The 25,100-nt window shown below is 38.5% G+C and overlaps 1 protein-coding gene across 2 annotated transcripts; it reads right to left on the bottom strand.

Moving 5' to 3' along the window:
* Positions 1–254: 254 nt before the first annotated feature.
* On the bottom strand, positions 255–5,754 carry LOC132614918 (alpha-ketoglutarate-dependent dioxygenase alkB). Of its 2 annotated transcripts, XM_060329471.1 has the most exons (8): positions 5,585–5,754; positions 5,343–5,494; positions 3,935–4,284; positions 3,182–3,320; positions 2,985–3,051; positions 2,761–2,882; positions 1,879–1,940; positions 420–642 (listed from the first exon to the last, which is right to left on the bottom strand). In XM_060329471.1, the coding sequence occupies exons 1-7, from the start codon at positions 5,668–5,670 to the stop codon at positions 1,897–1,899; spliced, it is 960 nt and encodes a 319-aa protein (XP_060185454.1). In that variant the 5' UTR covers positions 5,671–5,754; the 3' UTR covers positions 420–642; positions 1,879–1,896. The 2 variants fall into 2 exon arrangements, with proteins under 2 accessions (XP_060185453.1, XP_060185454.1); XM_060329470.1 differs by lacking the exon at positions 1,879–1,940 and having other exon boundaries at positions 255–642; positions 5,585–5,753.
* Between the last annotated feature and the right edge of the window lie 19,346 nt (positions 5,755–25,100).

Consider the following 25,100-nt stretch of genomic DNA (forward strand, 5'->3'; position numbering starts at 1 on the left):
TATGAACCATCCTTTCATGATACAACCAAAAGACCTACGGGTTAACATGAACATGAGAAGGAAATCTAGCAGACTGAAAATTTGCGTTAGTTTAATGTAAACGATGAGTGTGTAGGTTTTAAATCTCAATAAAACAGTAATTTAGCTCGCTAGGAGAAACAGCTGAAAATTGAAAGACCCGTTGTGTTAAGGTTTAGGACTAGGAACTGGGATTTTTTTTCCCTCAACGATTCTCATGGGTTTTTGGAACATAATCGCAGGTAATTTAGTAAGTTAATATCACCAAACAATTTCAACATCTCCAAATTGTCCAGTCCTACATGCTCCAAAATACGGGACCAATGTTGAATATCCTGCATGACCCCAAATATGAGAGAATTCTATGAAAAATTGGTTTGTGTTTGGTATGGAGGAAAACATTTTCTGAGAAAAGTTTTCCAATTTTCTCATGTTTAGTCATGTTACTTCGTATTACATCTCTACAAAATTTTCAAGAGAAAACTCAGTATACTTGTCTAATATTGATATTGATTCTAGAATTTCTAATGTACTCCAAAAAAGCAGAATCTTCTTCATCAGAAAACTGCAACTCAAGGGAGGATATCTCAGCATGTTCTTTATCAGTGAAGATCCTAGGGACACCTGCAAGGCACAAAGTCAATTTAGTGCATTTCAAAAAAGTATAAAGGATTTCAGGATTTGTTATCTCATTTCCAACACACCTCCGGACGAACCTAAACAATATGGCTTCTTATAATGGTAAAATGGGGAAAAAGAAACATACAACCCTTTCAAAAGCGAAAAGAATCAAAAAACCAACAAGTTCTCCATTGAATCACTTTGCACGTAATTTTTTGGAGCACACACTTCTCTAAAGCTCAGGCTTCACCCATGAGGCAATAATCCCTTGGAAAATTGAAAATCAGCTGTTCTTTTTAAACAACGAGATGATATTTTTTACTAGTAACACTGAGCTTTGAGAACTTTCAGTAAGCAATTATAGTACTCATAAAAATTATAAGTGCCTAATTGTGACATCCAATAGAGTTATCTATCATTAACTTGTTAGACATTTGACCCCCTTGATGAACTCAAAAAGCACACTGCTAGAATTTTTTAAGGAGTTTCGACAGAGGAAGTAGTCAAAAATACAGAGATTGAAACCGGTTAGCAGAAATGAATTTTCAACGGAAATAAGACGTCGTTGATACTTTTCATATAGCAGTCAAAATGTTGCCGAATTGTTTCCGACCTCTCCGGAGCTTCCAAAAATTTATTCTTTCCAACGACTTCCTCCAACTTCTAGCAGTGGCAAATCAAATCAATAACCACCCAAATACCCACTTATCGTCAAAATATGTTGCGAGCCTAGTCTCAGAAGGGCATAAGATAACTAACTATGCGAGGCTTCTATAGATGAACTTGAAAATGAAAAAAGAACCATATGGTGTAACTGCCTGGAGATCGATCAGAGCATGGTGGCCTTTCTTAAAGAGCCACTCTGTTATCAGAGTTTATAATGGCAACAAAACAATTTTCTGGAAGGATAGGTGGTTGGGAAACAGAAGTTTGGAGGAGCTATTTCCTGATATGTTTGCTCTGGCACAACATCAGAACAAAACAGTGGTTGAAATGTGTTCACCTCAAGGCTGGGAGTTGATCTTAAGAAGAATGTTGAATGACTGGGAAATACCTAGACTAGTTGAGCTTTATAAACATTTGGAGTCTTTCCAAGGGCTGAAGGATGGGGTGGACTGTTTGTGGTGAACTGGGCATAACAAGGGGCACTACAAAGTGAGTTCAGGCTATAAGATCATGAACATGACTCAGCCACAAAACTCAACTGGCCATGGAGACAAATCTGGAAAGTTAAGATACCTCTTAAGGTTGCATGCTTTACATGGTTGCTAGCCAAAGAAGCTGTTTTGACACATGAAAACCTGAGAAAGAGAAGGATTATATTAGTTTCAAATTGTTGCTTATGTGGGGAAGCAGCCGAGACAGTAGGGCATCTGTTTTTGCATTGCAGAATTACTGATCAGCTATGGAAGATTTTTATCAATCTCAGAGGCATATCTTGGACAATGCCTAGCAAGATTGTTGACACTCTTTTCTAGCTGGGAGGAGGCTGGGATTGGGGCTGGGAATAGAAGCTACTGGAGGATCATTCCAGCTTGCATATGGTGGACAATCTGGAAAGAAAGGAACTCCAGATGTTTTGAGGATAGAAGTAGTACTCTACAGAAGATCAAGCAAGACTGTATGTTGCTATTTTGTTTTTGGTGTACAAAGAATCCCTCTGTAGATGCAGAATCAATCTTCGAAGTTCTTGACTCATGTTAGGATTTTACTTTCTTAGCTTCTTAGTTTTCTTTTTTCTTTTGTAAAGGGGTTTTCAGTACAACCTAAGTACTGGTCTATAGTACAAAGTTGTTACCTGTTCAAAAAAAAAAAAAAAAAGAAAAACGAATACTCTGACTTTTTATTTTCTTATTTCCACTTAGTATCTAAGAATGCTACACTTCAGCAGAAGCCAGTTCTTCAAGTAGTTCATGTGTGACCATCCTAGATCATAAAAAATGTGAACAAGATCATTTGTTCCCAAGTAAAATCAGCTGACTAATGTAAAATACCTCTAGTAAAAGTAGACAAGAATGATTCGAAAAGTTTTACGACCTCTAAATTTCTGTCAACATGTAGATGCCCAAAATTCCTACGATAACCACAAATAGGGAACCAAAACATAAGTAGTCAACTAACCGTGGAAGCATTCCCTTGCTTGTCCTGCCATAAGAATAACATCACCACTTCGAACAAACATTGCAAGAGGTGGAACCTCCCTAGACTTTCCCCCGATAAGGAAAATCCCTTTACAGGCCAAACTAGAGACCAAAAAAAACATTTGTGAGGCCTTAGTAACGTCTCCTACAGAACAAAGTTTGAACTTATTCAAGCAGAAAGATTTGTAACAAATCAGCACATACCTCATGCTAATAATAGGTTTACTCCAATCCTTTTCCATGTCATCAACGTGGCCACCAAGTGTGTCACCTTAAAGGAGTAGAGGAAACTAGAATATAAGCAAATAAGAAGTCAACTGTAATGGCTTTCTATATACACCTAATATAGGTATATATTCAAATGCGTAAGACCAAGAAGTCAAATATTTTAGAACAGGTACCTAGACCAAAGTAATTGACAATTGCTGCTTCTGCCTGAAACACTTCACCTAATGGTAGGGTAGGTGCTGCCATTCTTTCAGCCAGCAGGCAAAGTGCATCAGGTATCTTGTTGTGAGGCAGAGAAATATTATAGCTCCGCTAAACGAATGCCAGAAAAGAAATTCAGAACAGATACTAACCAAGGAAATAGAAAACTATGAAAACAAGTCCGAGATTAAACAAAATCAAGTACATGAAAAGAGAACAAATTATATTGTACATGTGAAGGAAGGAATGATGAGCGTACAATTGCTAAAATGTCCGATAAGCAGGTCTAGACACCAGAAATTAATGCTAGTGCACAATGACCAAATTATTCTAAGACAGTATATCGACAGTGCTTAGCTAAAATAACAATAAAATCTATGGTTATAGATAAAGTCATGGAACAAGTTGTGAATGAAGGAATGTACAAGACCTATTTCATTAGTATCACTCAGTTTTAACAGAAAGTGAAGAAACAAATATTATCATATTAAAAACTACATGATGGTATTTAAAGCCTACATAACTTGTTTGCTTCACATACAAAATAAGTCCAACTCTTATGAATACTTTATAAAGGATGCTTTTTTTTTTTTAGTAAACTTTATAAAGGATGTTATGATGCACAAATGAGAAATATATTCATTTAGATGGCAAATGGGCAACAAGACATTTAAATGAATCTTTGTACAATATACTGCACTTTATGAGGAGAAAATCAGCAAGACCTTCGACCAGTCAAACTGCAAGCCAAGGGTGCTCCACCGTAACTTACGAAGCAAAACAGAGGCTGGCACTGATTTGCGTGTAACTCCACTGGAAAATGCACCTGATTGATCAGAAAAATTCCATGTGGGAACATTTATGTCGTTCTGGATGATTTCCACCTCAAAATTATTGGTCTGCTCCTCCTGAATCAAAACTTTATTATCCTTGGCAGCAGCAAATAAGTCCTGTAGAGGCCCGTAAATCGCATTGTGGTTGGTCCTGTTAGGAGGTTGAGGAAAGCTTGTTAAACTCTCCTTAATCCATCGGCACTGCTCCTCAACAGTTAATGCTCCAGGAATGAAATAAAACCCTGCAACAATCAGCACAAAAGCTTCAAGGTCCCGCATGCTAACAATAGAAGATTAGTCAAGGAGTAATGTCAATCAATCAATCAACCAACTGCGCCTCAACACAGAACAAAGTTGCAGCCAGCTATTGTCCTCTATAACCATTCACTTTATTCGAGTTCAAATCATTCCATTACTACTTTGCCTATAAATAAATTTCCTTTTAGGCAAACTATGAACTCTAAAACTAAAGGTTCTTCAATTCTTACAACTCCTAACACTAACATACAAGTCAAGACTAAAAAGATAGTTAAGTAATGTATTGGGATAATAGTTAGTGAAGTAATGTATTGGGATAATAGTTCTTCGATAAGCACATAGGAGTCGACTTGTTAGAGTACTTCTGTAAGTTCTAGTTCACTTCTCAACTCTGTGTGTAAATGAGCAGAGTATGTTGAGTAATAGGGTGCTCAAGGATTGGTTTCCTATATTAGTGTGTGTGTATATATGGCATCCCACAAGTGGGGTCTAGGAACGGTAGTGTGTACGCAACCTTACCCCTACCTTGTGAAGGTAGCGAAGTTGTTTCTGGTAGACCCTCAGTTCAAGTAAAGCATATCAAAACAGGTATGAAAAGAAAAAATACAGTAGCAACAACAATAATACGAAAGCTGAAGCAAAGGAAACACCATATAATAATAAAAACAAAGAATAAGATAGTAGGCAAGTAGTAATGAACCACGGGGACACAACAATCCAAACGGGGGTTTAATAGTTTTCTAGTGCAAGATATAAATATTTCATATACAAAACCCTATGGAGAATCAAAAAAGACAATTACTGTCCAATGCCTTTCGGTGATCTAATTTACAAAATAGCCTGCAAATGTATAGGTTTGCATATTAAGCACATAAAATATAAATATTGTGTATATAAACATACATATAATATAAATAATCAGTGTATATGTTTTATATATTTTGGCTAGCAACGGTAATTAATTTCGGCCGACGGGCCAAAAATGAAAAAAAAAACAATCAAAAATGCAAATTATGCAATAAGAGAATAAAATTTGGCATACCAGGATGACTTGCCAAGCAGAAAAGAGGACTATCAAAATCAGATTGAATTGCGGAAATGCCCTCGGGAAGTTCAGCATTTTGATGGTAAGACTCAGAAATAGACTTAAAATCAATGACCTCAGACAAATCTACTGCTCTAGGTTTCTTTTTCCTGAGTTAAAACAACAACACATTAGTGTCTCATTAACGTAAATCAATTCAAAAAGAAGAAAGAACAGTAGATGGAAGTTTAAGAAGTTACTTTCGGGTATTGTCGTTATAAAGCTTGTATTTCTTTTCAGCATTCCTGAAAGCAGTTCGCTCTACATCCTCGGTGGAGCCGTACATCTTTTTACAGCTTGAAATTTTTGAAATTTGGATAAATCTTTGAACTAGGGTTTCAGTAATGCCTTAGAGCCCGTTTGGATCGGCTTATAAGCAATAAGTTGCTTATAAGCAGTTTTCAGCTTTTTTGAGTGTTACGGGCATAAGCCCATCCAAACAGGCTCTTATCCCCGTTTGGATGTTGGTTTCTCGTGGTTCATTAATGTATCATTTTTTTATGAAATTATATTTATTTTCATTGTTTTTAAAATTATGTGGTATGGTGTTATAAACTCGTGGTTCATCTCATAATTATAAAACCATGAAAAGTTTCAATTTTTATAGCTACGAATTTAATGATTTTTCCGTGGTTACCTATTTCATTTCCCCATTATATCTCACCCTCCACCGTTCACCTCACCCTACCACTCACCCGCACCCCACTCCTGCCCCACCCTCCACTATCCACCCCAACCTCATGCCCACCCTACCACTCACCCCCATCTTACCCACCCCCGCCCTACCCCACTCCTCTTCCACCCAGCACCTACTACCCCTCACCGCCGCCCAACCCCACCCCATAACAACTCACCCCCACCCTACCACCCACCCCTTCACCACCCTCACCCACTACCCCTCACCACCACCCAGCCCCACAACCACTCACCCCCACCTATCACCTACCACCCACTACCCCCACCCTCATCCCACAACCGCCCACCCCTCCACCACCCTCACCCACTAACTATTTATTTTTTAAAGTTCCTATTTTATTTTATTAATATATAAAAATTAATTTTTAATTAAAAGTTAAGGGTACTTTAGTAAACTTACAAGTTATTATACAGTACCATACAATCAAATCAAACAATACAAATGTTATTAAACCATAACAAATAATGCAGTCTATCCAAACATTGTTTTCATTAATACAGTATAATACAATACAACACCATACTGTACTGTACATTAATGAACCCCGGGAAACAACCATCCAAACAGAGAGCCGCTAATAGGTGATCGGGTTACACTCTGTTTGGATGGTCGTTACCCATGGTTTCATAAGAAATTTAAATAAAGTATCAAACAGAGAAATGAACATTAGTGGTACCTTAACTATGAGAGGAGGTTCAAAATAGTCTCTTAACTATACACTCAACGGTTTTGGTCCTTTAAATTTGTCATAAGTAAACAAAAATGGTCCCTTAACTATAAGGGTTAGTTAAAAATAGTCCCTTAAGTATACACTTAACAGTTTTGGTCCTTTAAGTTCGCTAAAATTTAATACTTTTAGTCTCTGATTAAAATATTCATTGAACTCTATTTGTTAGATTTGACGAGAACTATGAAAAAAAAACGAAAAAGTTAGCGAGAACTCACATTTAGAGGTATACATTACTAAAAAAAAATCAAATATCTCAGGACAAAACCGACAGACTTCAGTCGGTTATAGGGAAAACCGAGGAAAACCTACAGACTTGATAATGTCAGAAAATAGTGTTTCGAAACACAAATACTGACGGACTCTGTCGATTAAAACCGAGGGAGTCCATCGTCTAAGTAAAATACACTAGAATCATTTTTTTATTAAAAACTTGATATAAAAATAAATACTTCTATCGTAGTGATTCTTTAAAAAATAATAGTTTCCGCACATTTTTCCTCGAAAATAACCAACGGATGTCTGTTGGTTTTCGTCAAAAAATAATAAAAATTTAAAAATTAGTGTCCCTCGATTTTATCCATTGGTTTCCGTCCATCATTTTTTCACTTGTTTTTAGTAGTGACAATTTTTGTAGTTTCTGTTATTTCTAATTTACTTATCAAAACAATAAAAAAAACGATGGACGGAAACCAATGGATAAAATCGAGGGACACTAATTTTTATATTTTTATTATTTTTTTACGAAAACCAACGGACATCCATTGGTTATTTTCGAGGAAAATATGCGGAAACTATTTTTTAAAAAAAAAAAGAATCACTACGATGGAAGTATTTATTTTTATACCAAGTTTTCAGTAAAAAATGAGTCTAGTGTATTTTACTTAGACGATGGACTCCTTCAGTTTTAATCGATAGAGTCCGTCAGTATTTGTGTTTCGAGACACTATGTTCTGACATTATCAAGTTTGTAGGTTTTTCCTCGGTTTTCCCTATAACTGACTCACGTCCGTCGGTTTTGTCCCGAGATATTTGGTCTTTTCTCTAGTAATGTGTACCTCTAAATGTGAGTTCTTGCTAAAAAAAAATTTCATAATTCTTGTCAAATCTAACAAACAGAGTTCGATGAATATTTTGTTGGAGACTAAAAGTGTTAACTTTTGGTGAACTTAAAGGACCAAAACTGGTAAGTATATACTTAAGGGACTATTTTTAACCAACCCTCATAGTTAAGGGACCATTTTTGTTAACTTGTGGCAAACTTAAAGGGACCAAAACCATTAAGTGCATAATTAAGGGACTATTTTGAACCTACTCTCATAGTTAAGGGACCATTTATGTCCTTTTCTCCTATCAAGCAAGTCTCGAAATTAGAAAAGGTGACAAGTTTGACACCAAGGTCAAAATCCACTTAAAATTCTGATTAAGTTAAGTGGGGTCTGAAATATAATTTTTAAAACTTCTGAAACCTTCAAAAAAAAAAAAAAAAAAAAAAAAACAACAACAACTTAAACCCAACCCCCCAAACCTATTTAGATCAAAATCAAAACTCATTTATTTCAAAATAAAAAAAAAATCACTTCATCATCAGAAACGCTCAAAACCAACCGTCAAAAACTCATTTATTTCAAAATAATAAAAAAAATCACTTCATCATCAGAAACGCTCAAAACCAACCGTCCCTCTGGTCTTCATTGCTTGTTCTTCCTCTTTAAAATCGAAACCGAAGAACTTCCTCTGCGTCACAAATCTCCATCGTTTCTCTCTCTTTCTCTCTTCGTTGTTTCTGCATTCTTTAGATTATCAAGTGATTTTTTTTCTCTTTCACTTGGTAATTTTTTTTTCTCTTTCACTTGGTTCAAAGTTAGAGTTTTGAGATCAAGCATGGAAAATGGTGATTTTGGTTAAAGAAGAAGCAGAACAACATGGGTTCCTCTTCAATGTTGTTTATTTTGTTGTCCCGTACTTAAAAAACCCTTATTTGGGGTATTGTCTCACTTGTTGTTGTGTGTTTATAAATAGTGTAGGTGGTTGTGAAATTATGATTTTGCTGGTGTTTTTGTTCTTGTTCTCCTCTAGGGTAACGAAAAATAGGACTTGCACTTTTGTTGATTTTTTCTTTTCCAACAGTTGCAGTGGTTGTTGCAATAGCTTCAACACTTGTTTGACAAAATCAAATAGCTGCTGAGATTGCATGCTTAAGAAACCCTTATTTTGTGTATTTGTTTATTGTTTTGTGGTTGTGTGTTTGTAAATAGCGTATACTGGTAGTGAATTTTACATTGTTGTTGTTGTTGTTGTTGTTCTTCTTCTTCTTCTTCTTGTTGTTGTTGTTGTTGTTGTTGTTGTTGTTGTTGTTGTTGTTGTTGTCCTTGTATGGTTTAGGAAAAAGGGGTTTGCATTTATTTTGATTTTTCTAACAGATTACTTAGTTATTCAAAAAAATCATATAGTTGCTGAGGAAGTTGTTGCAATTGTTTGATATTATCAAACAAGAATTGAATCTGTTGCGACAACTTCCTCAGTTGTTGCAATGTCTTTCTCAGTTGTTGCAACAGCTTCAATATTTGTTGTACCTGTGATTAACTGCTGTAATTTTTTCTCCCTGTTTATTTTGGTTGATGCACAAATTAATTGATAGATTTCTGTTTGTCTTCTGTGTGTAGATAAAATGGCTCCAACTAAAAGAAAAGATCAGAACTCTACTACGACATCAATTAGAGATAGTAAAAGAACTAAGTGAAGAATCAATTAGATCATGCTGATGAATCTCCAAGTCATAGTCAGCAAAAAAAACAGTCTGAAGACCGAGAGGAAGGCTCAGAGGCCAAACAAGCCTCTCAAGTAGAAGAAGAAACAAGGTTTGAAGATTACAAAAAAGGAGCTGAAAATACACATTCTCAACAGAAATCTACCCAAGATGGAGACGATGATGATGATGATGATACACATTCTAAAAATAAAGCTTCCCAAAGAGGATCTGGACATGAATATGATCAAGTAGAAGATGGAACTGATGAAGATGAAGATGATGATAATGATCATGATGATAATACCATATTTGTTCAAAGGTCGACGATCATAGGTGAATTTTGTTTTAAAAAAACCAACATGATGAGAATGTCAAGTCTTGTGCTGCCGAGTCTTCTAGATTTGAGAGTGATCCCAACAGACCTTCCACCGATACAGTTCTCAGAAGTATTAGTCTTAATAAGTACGACGTGAAGATGTCTTTGGACAAACATAAAGATTTGAATGGTGATATTAGGTGTGGTTGATAGGGAATTGGAGCCCTACCGTGGGCTGATGAATAATTTATTTAAATTATATTATTTGTACCCCTAAGTATGTTTAAGTTGTGGTTTTTGGAGCCCTAAGGTGGGTTGATGAACAATTATGTTTAAGTTATGTATTTTATGTTCTTGGAGGACTAAGGTGGATGATGAACAAATTATTTATTTTATGTGTTCAGTATATATATTCTATATTCAGTATGTATTTTATGTTCAGTCTATATTTTCTATCTTATATAGCAGTGTTGTTGGGTAAAATTAAACAGTTGTTGCAACAACTCATACAGTTGCTGCAACAACATAAAATTGTTGGAAACAAGTCAGTTGAGTTGTTGCAACAACTGATAAATTATTGGAATAGTTTCAAACAAGTCACTTGAATTGTTGCAACAACCAAGGATAAAGTTGGAATAGTTCCAAACAAGTCACAAATTTGTTGCAACAATTCAGGAATTGTTGAAATGGTTTCAAACAACGTACAGGGTTGTTGGAACTTCTGAATGAATTGTTGGAATTATTCCCAACAAGTCTCACAGTTGTTGCAACTTTTGAAAGAATTGTTGTAATTATTTCCAACAAGTATCAAACTTGTTGTAGCAACTTATCAATTGTTGCAACATTTTCACTCTATTGCGTCAAAAACTATAATTATTGTTTAAGACTATCACTAAGTATCATCGAAAAACTTTGGTGATCATTAAATATGGTTGAATCAAGTAACCCACATCATTTTTTTTTAAAATTAATGTGCCCTTTCGGGCCTTTTATTTAATATACAGAAAACAATCTAAAACATATAAAAGGGTCAGGCCCAAAAGTGGCCCAACCCCAAAATAAGGTCAGGTCTCAAAGTGACCCGACCCACTAAAGTTTGTATTAGGAAACTAAAGAATTTTCTTGTTAGGGCAACAAAATCAGCTGCGCTTTTCTTGGTTCATTGTTGGTGATAGATTTGCTCCATGATGGTCGATTTTCCTTCCTCTAATGATGATTTCTTGTTGAAACTGAAGAGGGAACTCATCTATACTCTTGTGCTTCGTATTTTCGCAACTACATCCATCTTCAAGGTTATGTGGTAAGCTTGCTTCGGTTTTCTTTTCCATTGTTGAGCTTCAATTCCTTCATTGACTTGTGTTCTTCTTCCTTTTCATATACTGAGTCGGCTACCATGACGAAAATGGTCTTTCCTCGTCCCATTAATGTCGCATTTGGAGAGGACAGGCTCAAGTAAATCCTTGCTTTCACTATGTTCAGCTGATCAGCTCTTATATGCCTTTCCTGAATTATATGGATCAATGCTCTGTTGTGTTTCTTTGGCCTACTTGGATCTATGTTGTGTAAACTTGCTGCTAACATCCTCACACATTTGATCTGATGCCCAATTAATGCTTTTTCGAGCAGTAACTATGAGTATCTATGTTGTTTCTATCTTATTGTACTGTTCAGAAAAGGAACCATGTATAACTCTATATCTGCTCCTTGTTATTGTGGTTTTATTGTGCCTATATGTTCTTCATGTGCTTGTGCTGATACGTGTGTTTCCTTTCTTAGCAAGACCTGCAAAAAAAGAAAACCAAATTAGTAAAAAGTACCACCATGTTCTCCTCCCAAAGGACTTGAACATGGTGATACAACTATGTCCTCCTCTTTCCATTACAGGCTCCTTCAATATATCAGATCTTTTTGTACTCTTGTTCATTAACCCTGAACTAGAAATTCTTTCCATTTATCCTCTAGTTCCGATTCTCAAGTAGGGAATTTGTGATTTATCACTATTGAGAATATTTCTACAATTGTCTTAAGTCCTTGAAATTTTTGACAGTGAACTGATGCTTCATCTAAAGCTTGATTTGCCAAGGCATCTACCAATTTATTTCCTTCTCACAGAATGTGACTAAAAGCACTGCCATATTGCTCCTCAACTCTACTATCTCTTTAACCTATATTGCAATGACCCATGGTGGTTTCCATCCTTCATTCAATATCTTATATACCATCTTTGAGTCTGTTTGGACTATGATGTTATCTTGCCCTTTCTCTCTGCAATATTTCATAGCCTCTAGGATTGCACTCCACATCTGTATTTGTTGTGATACCAATCTCCTCTACCTATGCATATATCAAATTCTCTTCTGAATTTCTCAAACAAAAGCCATAAGAACTCCTCTCTGGGTTTCCTCTTGAAGCCCCATCAGTATTGTATAGTATCCAATTTTGTGGAGGAAATTTCCATATAACTTTACTGATTTTGAGTGCAGATGTACCTCCTTCTATCATTCTGAGCAATTCATCCCATTTTGTAGGCAAACTTCTGATGGAAGGGTTCCTTGTTTGTACTAACCTTTGAATGGTGCTGAATACTTGAAAAATGACTCTTCCTAGGGATTTTTTTCTCACCATGTTTGATACTATTTCTTCTCTTCCATAGCTCCCAGATTATTACAGCAGCAACTACTCTAAAAACATACTTTAGTCTCCCTGTTACTGGTGCTTGCCATCATTTAATTATCACTTGTTGTACTTGTTGTCCCTCAATAGATATCCCTGCTATAGAACAAAAATAAAACCAAGTTCTGTGTGCTACATATGAAGTGTTGAATAGATGTTGTGTTGTCTCTTTTTTTGGAATTGAGCAACACCAGCATCTGGATACAATACTGAAGTTCATTCTTTTCAAAACATCATCTAGTGGCACCTTAAACTTCCAGCACCTCCATAAAAAGAACAATATTTTGAAAGGCAATCCTTTCACCCACATATTCTTATATGCATCTGCTTCTTGACATCTAAATCTCACAAATTCCCAAGCAGATTTTACTGTGAAATCCCCTCTGTTCTCTAGCAACCACCATGGTTTGTTCAACCATTTATCCTCCCTAGGAGGTGCAATTGTGCTTGTAATATGTTGGACAATATCATCAGGCAACAATGAAGTCAACTTTATGACGTCCCATCCATCTCCATTCACTACTTCATTGACATTCGACACTCTTGTATCATAGTCTTCTCCAGGAACAGCAAAATACAGTGCCCCCATTCCTGTCCAATTATCAAACCAAAACTGAGAATTTCCCACATAATGCTCCATTATATCTTGATTTTCATAACCTAGTTCTTGATTTTCATAACCTAAGGCCATAGTTTTGATTCATATGCATATGTAATTATTTTAGGCCTGAGGCCATAACTTTGAGATCTCATTATTTATTCGGCTTGAGGCCATAGTTACATGATATTTGCACAGGTGGTTTCTATACAGATCAACTCATGATATCAGCATTCAGTTTCATTATGCTTTATTGTTCATATCCCTTATTATTGCTTCAGTTGCTTACCATACTTGTACAATTCAAATGTACTAACGTCCTTATGCATGGGCTTGCACTTCACGGTGCAGAGTCTGACTTTCAGAAGGATACAACAGCCGCTAAGCTTCCAGCACTTTGAGTACATCAGCTAGTTGGTGAGCGCTCTCATCCAGGGCTTCCCTTCTATTCCCAGTTTTTCGAGTATTAGTTAGTTCATTAGTATTTGAGGCATGTCAGGGTCTTGTCCTGACCTAGTTATTCTTTCAGTATTTTGATCATAAAGGTTTCATAGACACAAACTTTAGTCAGATATTTTGGTTTTGCCTCACAACATTTATTTCCGCATTCATTATTATATTTGAGTTAGAGCATTCTCTTGCTTCGTGTTATATCTTTCATGCTTCCATGATACAACTGTTAGGTTCAGCAGCCATGGGTTCGCTCGGTCATAGACAGTCAGACACCGAGTACCGTGTCGCGCCCAGGCCATGGTTCGGGGTGTGACAAAGCTTGGTATTAGAGCAACTAGGTTGGTTCAGTGTCGTAGCGAGTCTATGAAACCGTGTCCAGTGGGGTCTACTTTATATGTGTTATACCCCATTTTAACCGGGTTGAAATTAGAGTACAACATTTTGGTGACTCCTATTTGTTTTATTTAAGGAGTCGCCACCTAATTAATTTAACGGTGAATTAGGACACCTAGATGTTAACTAAGGTAAAGTTAAAACTAAACCTCCGTTAATAGTCTGCTTAACCAATGTGATTCTAGGTAAGAGCTCTATATTATCCTAAAGGGAAGGGGTTAGGCATCCTTTAGAATCCGTTAACTTACGGTTATCCGACCAAGCTTAGGTTAATTAATTTAGATTAAATATAATGATTAACTCTTAAGAAAAAATAGGTTGTAAATGTTATTGAGATTAAGACTTATAAAAGTTGCTAAGGCTTTAAATAAAAATGCTATTTAGAATGAGATTTATAGAAAATATAATGATTTGCATAAAAAGAACTTCAAATGCCATTTAAAATAAACTTATAAATGTTGCAAAGACTTTAGATAATAATGCTATTTAAAATAAGATTTGCATAAAATATATAAATAGAAGAAAACGCGGGTTTGTGCAATGTTTTAATAAATACTTGAAACAAACTAAACGATGAGGTACTAATTGACTTTGCTTTTTAGAAGTGTAAACAAAATTATGTTTTATTAACTACATTCGGCTAAAAGTATGCATAATTTGAATGACCTTAAAAGATGTTTACAAAATATTCTTTAGTTCTTTTCCTTAAACTAACTACCATTCCTAAACTAATCCTACTAATTCATTAGGATTTATCTAAACTAAAAAAAAAAAAAAAGTTAGTTGCAAATACAAATTAATGTGCACAAAATAAAATGAAAGGGCCAATGATATCAAATGGGCCAGCCCACTTTTGAGGGATTGCTGCTGTTGCTGTTGGGCTTTTAGCCCAGAATATTTTATTTGCTGCGGACAGAGCTGATGCGAGAGAGATTATGTTGGGTTTTAGCCCAACACCGAATGCGGAGGAAGACGAGTCCCTCGGACTCGTATGCGATGGTCATGCATAAAATGAAAGGAAGAGGATTAGTATATTATCAATGGATAAGGTTAAACGTAAAAATGCAAACTCAAAACAAATCAGCAGATTGTGTATATACTATGTATATTTAAGTGTACTTCATGTATACACGTTCATAGCTGTTTTAAATAGAGGTATACCAGTAATTACGTAAATATGCATAACCCACGGAAATATACTTGCAACAACGCACAGAATTTAAACAACATCAAATGATAATATAGACTACGCACAGGACCTGCTAATACATATTTATCCACGTGAAGATGCTCGGAATATAGATTAAGTATATTGGCAACGTACAACATATATCAAGCCTAAACATGGCATATTTGCGACGTATAAAACACCTGTTGAACTCAGGAAGGATGCTTATAATACTCGGGCATATTTTCTAGTTCTCCCTTTTCTATTTCGAAGCTAAACACTGATGACTATAACAAACTATCACCACTGCCAGTAACTTATGATTCCATTCAACTGAAATCACAAATGGCCTCTTTTAACTTTACACAAATCAGAAATTCATATATCATGCTAAGCGCTAATAATACAAGAACAAATTACGCGTTGCCAGCCAGATTTTTACTCCATCAGTTCTGCTTCTTTATTCTACTATCAAGCAAAAAATGGAAAATAGCATTTTTCACACAGAAGCAAAGAGAGGTGGTTTCAAATAATAGACTGCCAAATACCAAAGTTTTAAATTTATCCAGGACATTTGGAAGGAAAAATATGCATTTAGCATGTTCATGCGACATTCAAAGAATAACCGCTATATGCAATGATGAAGAATAGGTTCAAATCCAACAGAGGGAAACCCAAGAGCATACTACTAAACACATTGACACTTAGGCAGATTTGAAGGCTTTGCACATGACTCATGGTGATTAAATTAACGAGCCTACAGCTCAGATTGACTTATGCCTAGACAACAAGTAAATCCAGTGATAGTCTAACAGGCCTGTATTGGATAGAAATTCTTTACATATTTTAACCAACTTGTAATTTATCAATGAACCATAGACTAAATCACATTGGAGTCCCTCATATGCTAACAACTGGACTAGATTGGGATTACAACAATGGCAACAGGACACAGGTCAATACCTAACTTAAACTAACATATGCTTAGTCAAATGGCGACTGCCTAATTCAAATTAAAACACATTTTTAACATGATTCATAGTGCAGAGCAACTAGTACCGACTAATCAGATAAACAGCCAGTGAGGAATAAGAACCAACCAAACCAGCATGCATAATTCTCTTTTCGATACAACTAAATTAAGCAGAATGTAACTAACCTACTTAAACAAAATGGACTCATTCATTAGATACCCTGGATCACTAATGACTCTTGTTTTGACTTAAACCAATACACAGACATGTTAAAGCAGCAGTAGACAGGTATCATTCAAACGATATACTGAAGATCAAATTATCCACCAAAGAGTAAAGCATACTAAACTCAAACTAAACAAAACTAATCTAAGCAGAACTGGAATAATAGCTACCAATATTATCACATTACCTAAACCAACAAAATATAAAGCATATGAAAACAGATAATACAAAACAGAGGTTGAAGTAGGCATAACGTCGATCGAATTGATTACTCAACATACTTGAATATCGACTAAACAGGACCTAAGCTACCAAATAAGCAGGAATTAAATACTCTTAAGCATGATTGAACTTGATTGACTGAAAGTAATGCCAACAGCTCTTTCTCTCTCCTCTGCACTTTCTCTCTCCTCTGCTCTCTCCCAGATCTGCCCACCCACCACTCCGTCCGGCGACCATACGTCACCACTGTTCAGGTGACGCCGGCGACCAGGTAACGCCGGCGACCAGGTAACGCCGGCCACTTTTCCGGCTAGATTTACTTTTCTTCTCTCTTTCCTTTTCTTCTTCTTCTCTTCTCCTTTTTTTTCCTTTTCTAATCTGCTCCTGGCGCTGCCAGTACGCCGCTGCGCAATCGCCGGCGAGTTTTTCCGGCGACTTTTTCCGGCCAGCCCCCTCTTTCTCTCTCCTTTTCCCTTTTTCTTTTATTTTTCTTTTCTTCTTTTTCCCTCCTATTCTCTTCTCCCTTTCAGGTATTTGTGAACATTTTTCCGGCAGTGAACAGTACTCGACCGTGAACAGTGTTTTCCGGCGACAACCAGGTTTAGTTCAACTGGAGTTGGTACCTCCGGTTGCCATATTCACTATTTGTCTATACACTTGTAGTTATATTTTGCTGACTTTAGATCTTTGAATAATTTATTAGTTCATACTTATTTTCGTGGCTTTGGTTAGTGATGGTAGACTAGGGTCATGTTCTCGTTCGGGGACGGGGGCGAGGGTTAGGAGGGGTAAGTGGGTTAAAGGAGTCTCTAGGTTGAGAGTAGGGTCTTGGAACATTGGGACGTTAACGGGAAAGTCCATAGAGCTAGTTAAGATTCTTAAGAAGAGGAAGATTAATATAGCTTGTGTCCAAGAGACTAAATGGGTAGGTCCTAAAGCTAAAGAGGTAGACGGGTATAAGTTGTGGTTCTCTGGTAGGTCGAAGTATAGAAATGGGGTGGGCATTTTAGTAGATAGTGATTTAAGAGACCAGGTGGTAGAGGTTAGGAGAGCCACTGATAGGATGATGTCGATTAAAGTGGTCGTTGAAGGACTCACTTTGAACATTATTAGTGCTTATGCGCCGCAAGCGGGCTTAGGCGAGGAGGAGAAGAGGCGCTTTTGGGAGGATTTGGACGAATTAGTGGGAGGCATACCGCCTACTGAGAAGTTATTCGTGGGAGGTGATTTCAATGGGCACATCGGGCCTATTTCGGGAGGTTATGATGATGTGCATGGAGGCTTTGGCTTCGGGGACAGGAATGGAGGAGGAGTCTCACTTTTGGATTTTGCAAGAGCTTTCGGGTTGGTGATAGCCAATTCGAGTTTCCCAAAGAAGGAGGAGCACTTGGTAACCTTCCGTAGTTCAGTGGCTAAGACCCAAATTGACTTTTTACTCCTTAGGAAGGACGATAAAGGTCTGTGCAAAGACTGTAAGGTCATTCCGAGCGACTATCTTACAACCCGACATAAGCTCTTGGTGATGGATCTAGGGATCAAGATGCCGAGGAAGAAGAGGGTCGTGGATGACCGACCTAGGATCAGATGGGGGAGTTTGACCACGACTAGTGCCGTGGAGATGGGAGAGAAATTGAAGGTTATGGGCGCCTGGGATAGCAGTGGGGATGCGACAAGTATGTGGGATAGGACGGCTAGTTGCATTAGGGCGGTAGCAAGGGAAGTGTTGGGGGTCTCGACAGGTAGTCGTGGCCAGCATCGAGGGGACTGGTGGTGGAATGGAGAAGTTCAAGGGAAGGTGGAAGCAAAGAAGGTGGCGTATGCGAAGTTGATAGAAAGCAAGGATGAGGTGGAGCAGTGGACGAATAGGGAACTTTATAAGATGGCGAGGAAGGAGGCGAAGTTGGCGGTTTCGACGGCAAAAACGGCAGCTTTTGAACGCCTTTATGCTGAACTAGAAGAGAAAGGAGGGGATCAAAAATTGTTCAAGCTAGCCAAGGCGAGGGAGAGAAAGGCACGTGATGTGGTTCAAGTGAAGTGCATCAAGGACGAGCATGGCAAAGTATTGGTAGAAGAGACTCTCATTAGACGGAGATGGCAGTCATACTTCTCCAAACTCTTAAATGAAGAAGGGGACAGAGACATTGTGTTGGGAGATCTAGAACATACTGGAAGGCGTCAAGATTTTGGGTATTGCAGGAGTATTAAGGTTGAGGAGGTTAAGGGTGCTGTTCGTAGGATGCGCAGGGGAAGAGCGACCGGACCTGACGAGATTCCTGGGGAATTTTGGAAGAGTGCGGGCCCGACAGGTTTGGAGTGGCTGACTAGGTTGTTTAATGTCATCTTTAAGACGGCAATGATGCCTGAAGAATGGAGGTCGAGTGTAATGGTCCCTCTATACAAGAACAAGGGAGATATCCAGAGTTGCAACAACTATAGAGGTATCAAGCTACTAAGCCATACTATGAAAGTGTGGGAAAGGGTGGTGGAGATGAGGGTGAGGAAAGGCGTGTCTATTTCAGAGAATCAGTTCGGATTCATGCCGGGACGCTCAACTACAGAAGCCATCCATCTTGTGAGGAGACTGGTGGAGCAGTATAGGGAGAGGAAAAGGGACTTACACATGGTATTCATTGACCTAGAAAAGGCTTACGACAAAGTCCCAAGAGAAATCCTATGGAGATGCTTGGAGGCTAAAGGTGTACCTGTGGCGTACATTAGGGTGATCAAGGACATGTATGAGGGAGCCAAAACCAGGGTAAGGACAGTAGGAGGAGACTCAGAGCACTTTCCAGTTGTGATGGGGTTGCATCAAGGATCAGCTCTTAGTCCGTTCTTATTTGCCTTGGTGATGGATGGATTGACGCGGCAAATTCAAGGTGAGGTGCCATGGTGTATGCTTTTCGCGGATGACATAGTCCTGATCGATGAGACTCGTAGCGGAGTTAACGCTAAGCTGGAGGATTGGAGACAAACTCTGGAGTCTAAAGGGTTTAAGCTGAGTAGGACCAAGACAGAGTACTTAGAGTGTAAGTTTAGTGAAGCACCTCAGGAGGCCGGCTTGGAAGTGAGGCTTGGTACCCAAGTCATCTAGAAGAAAAGTAGTTTCAAGTATCTTGGGTCTATTATGCAAGGCAGCGGGGAGATTGACGATGATGTCACACATCGTATTGGGGCAGGGTGGATGAAATGGAGGCTTGCTTCCGGAGTGCTATGTGACAAGAAGGTGCCACCACAACTTAAGGGAAAGTTCTACAAAGTGGTGGTTAGACCGACTATGTTGTATGGGGCGGAGTGTTGGCCAGTTAAGGTTTCTCACGTTCAAAAGATGAAAGTTGCTGAGATGAGAATGTTGAGATGGATGTGTGGCCACACCAGGAGTGACAGGATTAGGAATGAGGATATTCGGGACAAGGTGGGAGTGGCCTCGGTGGAAGACAAGATGCGAGAAGCGAGATTGAGATGGTTTGGGCATGTGAAGAGGAGAGACACGGATGCCCCAGTGCGGAGGTGTGAGAGGTTGGCCATGGATGGTTTCAGACGAGGTAGGGGTAGGTCAAAGAAGTATTGGGGAGAGGTAATTAGACACGACATGGCGCAGTTACAGCTTACCGAGGACATGACCTTAGATAGGAGGGTTTGGAGGACCCATATTAGGGTAGAAGGCTAGTAGATAGTCTCATTACCCTGCCTTATTAATAGTCGCATTATCGTAGTATAATTTCTTGTGCTCTAATTTATGCTATTATGCTATTATCTGTTATTTCCTGTGCTTTGATTATTCTATGTTATCTGTGTCGCTTGCGTTACTTCATTTCCATATCGCTTTGAATCTCTTAGCCGTATCTGACCTCTTGTTATGTTTTTATTGAGTCGAGGGTCTCTCGGAAACAGCCATCCTACCTTGGTAGGAGTAAGGTCTGCGTACACTCTACCCTCCCCAGACCCCACGTTGTGGGATTTCACTGGGTTGTTGTTGTTGTTGTAAGCATGATTGAACTTAGCAAATAAGGAGAACATAACTAAACACAACCAACTTTAACATATGCAATCCCAGTTTAAACTACCGAACAACATAATTATATTAATGAACTTCAACATGCCAAACCAAACACCTGACGATACTTACTCCTTAACTAATACTGAAACCGAAACAAATGCGTGTCGACATAGAAAGCTAACTCGTACAAACATCACATCGAAAATAAAAGTGAACTTTCAAGAAAAGAGGAAATTGCTGACCTTTTGCAAGTGCAGCGAAATGGGGTGCGGGGGTTTCGATATCTGCTCGAACACTTTTAACTCAATACCCAGAAATAACAAGACAGATAAAATTAAATTTTTGCTTAAGGGATTTTTATCGACGAAACGAAAGCTTTCAATTTCTATGGAATTTTTCAGGCTAAAGGACTCAATTTTTCAAGGGATTTTTTGCGGCTGAGAACTTAGTTCTTGGGGAATTTCATGAATAAAAAAAAAATCTGTTCTTGGGGAATTTCATGAACTGAAAAAAAATCATCCGGGTTCTTGGGGGGGTTTTTCCAATCCCAAAAATCCTCCTCCTTTCAACGACTGGTAAACGATTATTTATAGGGGATTGTTAGGGTTTTCGTGTGAAGAAGAGAGAGAGGAGCGTGGGGACAGAGGGAAGTGGGGTGACAGACGCGTGGGGGTAGCAGGGCATGGTGGAGGCGTGGGAGAGAGGAGCAGTGGGGTGGCAGTGGGCAGGTGGAGGAGAGAAGAGAGAGGAAAGAAGAGAGAAGGGGGGAACGAAGGGGAAGTGCGGCGGAGAGTAGAGGAAGAATGAGAAGGGAACCCTAGGGTTCCCTTATTTGGACGAGAATTGGGCTTCCGGGTCGGTTTTTTAAAAAAATGGGCTGGTTTGGCTAAAATATGGACTGGGCAAAAAATTGAAAGAGTGGGCTGGTCCGAAAATGTTGGTTAATTATTTGGGCCGGTAAATTAAAATGATGTCGGGTAAATAAAAATGTAGACTGGTTCTGAATTGGTCCGAAAATAGTATGAGTTGATTGGGCTACTACATTTAAATAAAGACCTATTTAAATAATTTGTGTTAAAAATAAAAATATGCAATTATTGGTGCTCAAATAAAAAATGGCGTCGTAATAGTCGTGCAATAATATTTCGAAAATCCACAGTAAATAAACACTATTATTTAATTATGCAAAGATAAATGCGATGCGTGTGCGTAAGCTGGTAAAATGCCGAAATGATAAAAATTGTGAATTATAATAATAATGATAATAATAATAATAATAATAATAGTAATAATAATAATAATAATAATAATAATAATAATAATAATAATAATAATAATAATAATAATAATAAGTGATGATGATGATAGCTAGTAACTGTAATAGAATAATGAAGCGCCGGTATTGATAAGAGGCTAATAATTATAGTAAAATATAATATATATATTTTTTTATTTTCCAAAAATATTAGAAGCGTAAATAGGTATTTCGGAGGAGAGGCGGGACAAAATTGGGTGTCAACAATATGTATGACGGTCGCATGCATATAAATAGCTGACCACCAGGACATATTAAGGAAGTCTCACTTCTTTGTACTCTAGATCTTGCAACTAGAGCTATAACTTCAGGATGTCTTCCTAATTTTTGTGTTTACGTAATATCAGACGATTATGGCTCCAAAGAGAAAGACTACCAACCGTTTAAGGGCAGCTTCCAACGCTGCTCGTAGCGAGGCTATCCGAGCCAATTCTGATCAGATGCCTACGCCAGAGACTACTCCTACTGCTCCAGCTCCGACAGAGATTCCGGCTCCTCAGACTGGAACAACTAATGTGGATGTTGGGGGTGCTATTGCAATGCTCACACAGTTAGTAGCTGCTCAGGCCCAGCGTCAGGAAGCGGGGTCTAATTCTGGAAGTCATGGAGAATCCTCCAGGGCTAAAGATTTCTTGAGAATGAGGCCCAGTCTTCTTGGGGACAAAGAAGGAAGAGGACCCTCAAGATTTCATTGATGGTCTTCAGAAGATTTATAGAATGATGACTGTGATGGAGACAGAAGAAGCTACGTTTGGAGCTCACCAGTTGCAAGGAGTAGCAGATGCCTGGTACGTGACTTAGGAATTATCCCGAGGTAATGATGCTTCTGATGCCACATGGGATGAGTTCGTAGGGGATTTTCTGGACCATTTTAGGCCTATTGAAGTCCGAGAAGCCAGAGCTTAATAGTTCTTGAAGCTCAAATAGAATGGGAGGAATGTTCAAGATTACTACTTAGAGTTTATGAGTCTGGCAAAATATGCTACTGAGCTTGTTCCTAACATGAGGGCCAGAGTAAAGAGGTTTGTCACTGGTCTTGATTCTCACTTATATGATGGGGCGAATATTGTAGCCCAGAATGGAGGTATGACTATGACCAAGATATTGGCATTTACGCAAGGAAATGAAACGAGGCTCCAAGGAAGAAGCTGTGCAGAAAGAGAAAGACAAAGAGTTTAACAAGAGGGTTAAGTCAACCGGGCAGTTCAGCGGGAATAGTGGAAAGAACATAAAATTCTTCAACAACAGATCATCGGGACCCGTTCCTTCATCAGCCAGTGCTCCAGTTCCTAAGTTCAGAGAGGAGAAGAGAGGAAGCTTTCGAGCATCAGGCTGACAATCTAAAGGAAATTCGAGCAGTCATGGTTTCCACCCAGTTTGTAATACTTGTGGGAAAAGACATTCAGGGACATGTCGTTTGGACATGGATGGTTGCTTTGGATGTGGCCAGTCAGGTCACTTTTTGAGAGATTGTCCATTTGCTAAGCAGGGTGCAGGTGGGACCATAACTCAGTCCACCAATTCGGTTGCAAACATGAACACGCAGGCTCAGTCAGGTAGAGCCCCAGCGAGATCAGGGAATGCAAGTGGTTGTCCAAACTGCTTGTATGCTTTAGGTGCTCGACATGATGCTGAGGGTCGTACCGATGTTGTCACAAGTGCTATCACTATTTTCAGTTACGATGTTTTTGCACTTATGGACCAGGATCCACCCTTTCTTATGTAACCCCTTTTATTATTAAAAAGTTTGGAATCAAGCCAGAACCATTTTCCAAACCTTTTGACGTGTCTAACCCTATTGGTGAGGCAATTCTAGCCTGATATGTGTATAGGGGTTGTCCGGTGAGAGTGTACCATAAGTTGACAATAGTAGACCTTCACGAGTTAGAGATGGTAGACTTTGATGTGATCATGGGGATGGATTGGCTATATTCTTGTTATGCGTCAGTTTGTTGTCAGACCAAAACAATCAATTTGAATTCCCAAATGAGCCAGCCTTAGTTTGGTCTGGTGATTCAGTAGCGCCCAGAGGTTAGTTTATCTCTAATCTGAAGGTCTGAAAGATGATTTCCAAGGGCTATATCTATCATCTAGTCCAGGTTAGGGATGTAGATACCCATACCCCGACTCTTCAGTCAGTTCCAGTAGTCTGTGAGTTTTCAGAAGTCTTTCTAGAGGATCTTCCAGGAATCCCTCCTGATAGGGAAATAGAGTTCGGAATTGATTTACTCCCTGGCACTAAGCCTATCTCTATTCCGCCATATAGAATGGTTCCAGCAGAACTCAAAGAACTTAACGCTCAGTTAAAAGACCTCCTAGATAAGGGATTCATCCTCCTCAGTGTTTCTCCATGGGGCGCACCAGTCCTATTCGTGCGAAAGAAAGATGGTTCCATGCGTATGTGTATAGACTATCACCAACTTAACAAAGTCACTATCAAGAACAAATATCCCCTTCCTAGAATAGATGAATTATTTGACTAACTTCAGGGTGCCCAGTTTCGATATCCGCTCGAACACTTTTAACTCAATACCCAGAAATAACAAGACTGATAAAATTAAATTTTTGCTTAAGGGATTTTTATCGACGAAACGAAAGCTTTCAATTTCTATGGAATTTTTCAGGCTAAAGGACTCAATTTTTCAAGGGATATTTTGCGGCTGAGAACTTAGTTCTTGGGGAATTTCATGAATAAAAAAAAAATCTGTTCTTGGGGAATTTCATGAACTGAAAAAAAATCATCCGGGTTCTTGGGGGGGTTTTTCCAATCCCAAAAATCCTCCTCCTTTCAACGACTGGTAAACGATTATTTATAGGGGATTCTTAGGGTTTTCGTGTGAAGAAGAGAGAGAGGAGCGTGGGGACAGAGAGAAGTGGGGTGACAGATACGTGGGGGTGGCAGGGCATGGTGGAGGCGTGGGAGAGAGGAGCAGTGGGGTGGCAGTGGGCAGGTGGAGGAGAGGAGAGAGAGGAAAGAAGAGAGAAGGGGGGAACGAAGGGGAAGTGCGGCGGAGAGTAGAGGAAGAATGAGAAGGGAACCCTAGGGTTCCCTTATTTGGACAAGAATTGGGCTTCCGGGTCGGTTTTTTAAAAAAATGGGCTGGTTTGGCTAAAATATAGACTGGGCAAAAAATTGAAAGAGTGGGCTGGTCCGAAAATGTTGATTAATTATTTGGGCCGGTAAATTAAAATGATGTCGGGTAAAT

This window comes from Lycium barbarum, chromosome 10 (assembly GCF_019175385.1).
Source record: "Lycium barbarum isolate Lr01 chromosome 10, ASM1917538v2, whole genome shotgun sequence".
NCBI classification, from domain to species: Eukaryota; Viridiplantae; Streptophyta; class Magnoliopsida; order Solanales; family Solanaceae; genus Lycium; species Lycium barbarum.

Bases quoted from the DNA above. Each gene is read 5' to 3' on its own strand.
- LOC132614918 (XM_060329470.1), bottom strand. From the start codon at position 5,670: ATGTACGGCTCCACCGAGGATGTAGAGCGAACTGCTTTCAGGAATGCT. The intron at 5,495-5,584 runs GTAACTTCTTAA...GTTTTAACTCAG, and splicing joins TATAACGACAATACCCGAAA to GAAAAAGAAACCTAGAGCAG. The intron at 3,321-3,934 runs GTCTTGCTGATT...GCATTCGTTTAG, and splicing joins TGCAGTTTGACTGGTCGAAG to CGGAGCTATAATATTTCTCT.